The sequence below is a fragment of the Pseudorasbora parva genome, chromosome 5, assembly GCF_024679245.1.
Source record: "Pseudorasbora parva isolate DD20220531a chromosome 5, ASM2467924v1, whole genome shotgun sequence".
Taxonomy (NCBI): Eukaryota; Metazoa; Chordata; class Actinopteri; order Cypriniformes; family Gobionidae; genus Pseudorasbora; species Pseudorasbora parva.
In genome coordinates, this window is record NC_090176.1 from 12,279,624 (window position 1) to 12,283,809 (window position 4,186).

The following is a 4,186-nucleotide window of genomic DNA, read 5'->3' on the forward strand; positions in this document are numbered from 1 at the left end:
ATATATATATATATATATATATATATACGCACACACACGATTAGGGTTGGAGCAAAAAAAGTTGGAGCAGGACTGGCTCTCCAGGACCGCTGCTTGCCATCAGAAGATAGTGTCACGGTTGGTAAATCCGCTGTCTCATTCTAGTCTTGTGTGTGTGTGTATGTGGTGCAGGTGTATGTTGTGTGGGTGTGTCTCGTTACGTTGTTTGTTCTTAGGGGCGTGGTCACTAGTTAGCCTGATCAGCGGCAGCTGTTCATGATCATCTCAGCCTACTTAATGTCTTCTCTCCCTCTCCATGTTGTCAGATTGTTGTTTGAGTTCCCTGTGTCGCATGCCTGTTCCATGTTCCTCGTGTTTCCTGTGTACCGGACTCTGGACTCTTCTATCGTCGATCTCACCAACTCACCACGGACTTACCCTCACTTTGCACACGGTCATCAGGATCCCATCTCAGTCCCTGTGTCACGATGTTCCCGCTCTACCGCTTCATCACAGAAGGATCTGTGCAACGATCTTCCATTTACCTTACTGAGTATTTGTTCAATAAACATTGTCTTTTGCATTGCAATTGCTTCCGTCCTGTTTATCATTACAGATAGTCCTTCTGTTAGACAGGAGTTGATTTAAAAGTTCTTAGTTTTTTTCTCTCTTTAAGTTTACCTGTTAAAATTGTTTTTTTTTTTAAAGTGTTTTTTATGACTGTAGATTTGTTCTGGAGAAAATGGACCTGTCCAGTAAAGTAACACCAGCACAAGCAAAAAAAAAGTGGGACAATCTAAAAAAAATATATAAGGTAAGCTAATATGTACCCTTGTACAGCCCCAATGTCTAAGGTGTCTCAACTTTGACATTTAAATATTCTATTCTCCTAGAATACAACATATTGATAATTAGCTTAACCATTTAGCTTAACTTGTATTGACAGCTCTATAAACTTAAGATCAACATTTTTAATGCTAGTTATATCACCAATAACCTTTTTTTTTTGGTCTTAGGAATGCAAACATCCAGGGTCAGGTGAGGGCCTTAGCAATGGCAAGCCGACAGCTGAAACCTGGCCGTGGTTTTTTCTGATGGATGAGATGTTGGGTCAGAGGCCTTCCATTTCCCCCCCTGTTCTCGTTGCTTCACTGCCTGTTGATGAACCACGGCCAGGTTGTAGTTCTGTTGAGGTTAACCAGGAAGCAGAACAGGAGGCAGGGATAGAACAGTCAGCTCGGCCAAGAAAGAGAAAAGCTAAATCAGACCCTTTTCTCGAGTTACTGAAGGAAGACATGACACGTCAGAAGGAGTGGGAAGAAAGAAGAGACTCTGAAGAGAGGGCAAGGAGTGATAGGCTCTTTAATTTACTTGAAAAATTAATCGATAAAATGTAACAAATGAAAAATATTTACAATATCTACCAGTATTAACTATTTACAATATTTTCTTACAAATATTAGAAAGCTAATTCTATTGTCACCAAATGACAAATGTATTTAAAAAAAAAAAATCTAAATGGCTAAACGCATTCATTAATTAATAAATAAATTGTTATACATTTACATAAATAAAACACAAAGTGAAAAGGATGCCTCATGTTGTGTGAATTCTCATGCTGACTTCCTTGTAAGCCGAAAGAAAAAAAGGAATACTGGGTTAAGGACCTTAAAATTCCATAAAGTTAAACAATTTTTTATGCTGTATAAACATATATTCAACTTAATTTTAACTCTTTAAGCCCTGATGGCATTTTTAGAGGCTTTTTTTTGTGACACACAAAAGTAAAGACTAGACTTGGATATCTATTAGATATCTCCAAACGAGAATTTATAAGTAATGTTGTGCCATTTTCTACGATTTATGTATGTTTTTACGATGCTACAAGCGAAATGCCACATGAAAGCTATTCTTTTTAGTTGGCACTTTAGTTGAACTTTTGTGTCATAACGCAATGGATTATAGTATTTAAGAGTTGATCAAAATGATTAGATGCATTTACTGAGTTTTTAAATTTTGTATATTATTTCATTCAGAAGTTGCTTAGTAACTTGTTTATAAATCTATTTTGCAGATAGGGTGTACAGCTGGCGGTACACTTCGGGTTGAAAGGGTTAAACAGTCCATCTCATATCAAATTAAGTATTTGTAGCCTGTTATTAAAGTGTGTTCCACTTACTTGTTTTTAATTAGGGTGAATTATATAGTCATGGTCTTGACTGACATCCTGGCAGACACTTGGTTGCACAATCTCAAACGCCATGCTGCACCAGTTACTGGCTCCCCTGGATTGCACTGCTCTACAACATCTTCCTCTTCGTCTTCGTCTTGGGTTTCATCTGGTGAAATAACGTCGCCAACACCAAGGCAGATGTTATGCAGCACGGTGCATGTTGCTATCACCTGTATACAAACAAATATGAAAATTATATGTAAATTATTTTATCTGACATTGAAGTTGTTTAATTAAAAGTCAAATATTAAGAAAATTAATGCAACCTTTGGTGCAAAAGTTGGATGTACTTCAAGTGCCTGGAGGAAGATGGCTCTAAATCGCGTCTTCATCATTCCAAAGGCACGCTCAATAATTGAGCGGCCTTTGGAAAGATGCGCATTGAAGCGCTCAGTTGATGGTGTGGCTGGATTTTTAAATGGGGTCATAATTGCAATTGGCTTCTCTGAGCAGGGGTATCCACCATCACCAAAGAGGAAAAAGCCCTGTGGTGGATACTTTGCCTGGTTGTACAAGGGGCTGTTCTTGAGAACTCGTGAGTCATGGACACTCCCGGGATACCCAACAAAAATGTCTAAAAATGCCCCTTGATGGTTGCATATGCCTTGTAGTACGATGGAGGCAAACAGCTTTCTGTTGTTATAACACTGTCCGTCAGGACCCGCTGGTGGTTTTATCCTGACATGGCATCCATCAATGGCTCCAGCTGCTTTATCAAATGCCTGGTGATTGGCGAGCGAAGCAAAGCCTGCACCAACCTGTAGTAGGTGTTCTTCTGACCCTGGCAGGGCCACAACCTTTGGCAAAATAGCCATGACTTCATCCACCACTCGATGTACAATTCTGTGAACAGTTGGCCACGGCATCCCAAACGCCTGCGACACAACCCTGTAAGATGCACCACAGGCCAACCAATACAGGAACGCCAGTGTCTGGAGTGTTGTACCCCAGCCATGCCTCCGTTTCTGATGAAGCAGCTCCAGAAGTTTATTGAGGCTCTCTCTCTTCAGACGAAAGTCTGTTTTTGTATCCCCTCCATCAAAAAACTTCTTAAGAACAGGGACATGGGGGTTGAGCTTGCAATATCTCATGTCTGTCTGTATAAAGCAAGTAATAATAAATAAATAGACATATACATACAGATATTACATTTTGTTCTTTTTCAAAGTTCGCTATTGTGTTTAATCATTTATGCAGTTTTATAGCGTTTAATTTTTAATGTTTACTATTGTGCTTAATCATGTTAATAAACAAATGTATTGTACAGTATCTTTTTACTGATAGTTTTTCTTAAAATCATGAACACTGGGTTAAATTGATAAATTATGTAATTTGTAACACTTACAGACAGTGGTCATCTATAATAATATTGTATGTGATGTAAATAGTAATATTATGTGTATAGATAAATGTATGTAATTTTTGTCTCATTACACTACAACTTACTTGAAATGTCCTCTGGTAAAAACGGATAAACTTTATTCGTCTTAATATTCTCCTCCTTTGTCTCTGTAACAGATATCTGTTGTACGTATGCTGCAGCTCTTCAAGCATTGAACAAAATAAAACAACAAATGAACACATTTCTTAAATTTGCTTTTCAAAGTAAGAAATAATTTTATTTCACTGTGAGAGCGCAGTGAACGTGTTGGCATAGCAACGTGATACTTCCGTTTTCCTTTTTTGGCCATGTGTCCTATGAAGGACGTCTCGTTTAATTCTGATTGAGGACACTCCGTATACCGCATCCTTCACAGGATGCGTCCTCTGGAGGACGCAGCCTTCGAAATTTAACGAAATTGGACACAGCTAATATAAAGGGAGCAGAGCACATGAGGAACAGGTGAGCACAATTAGTGAAACGAGGACTAGACCAGACTAAATAAGGGGGCGTGGTAACAGCAAACAAGGAGGCAGGACAAGAGGAACACATGACAAACACAGAGAGAGACAGATCCAAGTACTAAGACAACA

The 4,186-nt window shown here is 38.7% G+C and overlaps 1 protein-coding gene and 1 long non-coding RNA gene across 2 annotated transcripts; one reads left to right on the forward strand and one right to left on the reverse strand.

The window, feature by feature from the left end:
• The first annotated feature begins 325 nt into the window (after positions 1–325).
• Positions 326–1,235, forward strand: LOC137075967 (uncharacterized). Its single transcript, XR_010905137.1, has 3 exons — positions 326–532; positions 706–793; positions 996–1,235. It is a non-coding gene; the product is annotated as an uncharacterized lncRNA (long non-coding RNA).
• Positions 1,236–2,178: 943 nt separating this feature from the next.
• Positions 2,179–3,303, reverse strand: LOC137075841 (putative nuclease HARBI1). Its single transcript, XM_067444794.1, has 2 exons — positions 2,479–3,303; positions 2,179–2,382 (listed from the first exon to the last, which is right to left on the reverse strand). The coding sequence occupies exons 1-2, from the start codon at positions 3,301–3,303 to the stop codon at positions 2,179–2,181; spliced, it is 1,029 nt and encodes a 342-aa protein (XP_067300895.1).
• Positions 3,304–4,186: the final 883 nt, after the last annotated feature.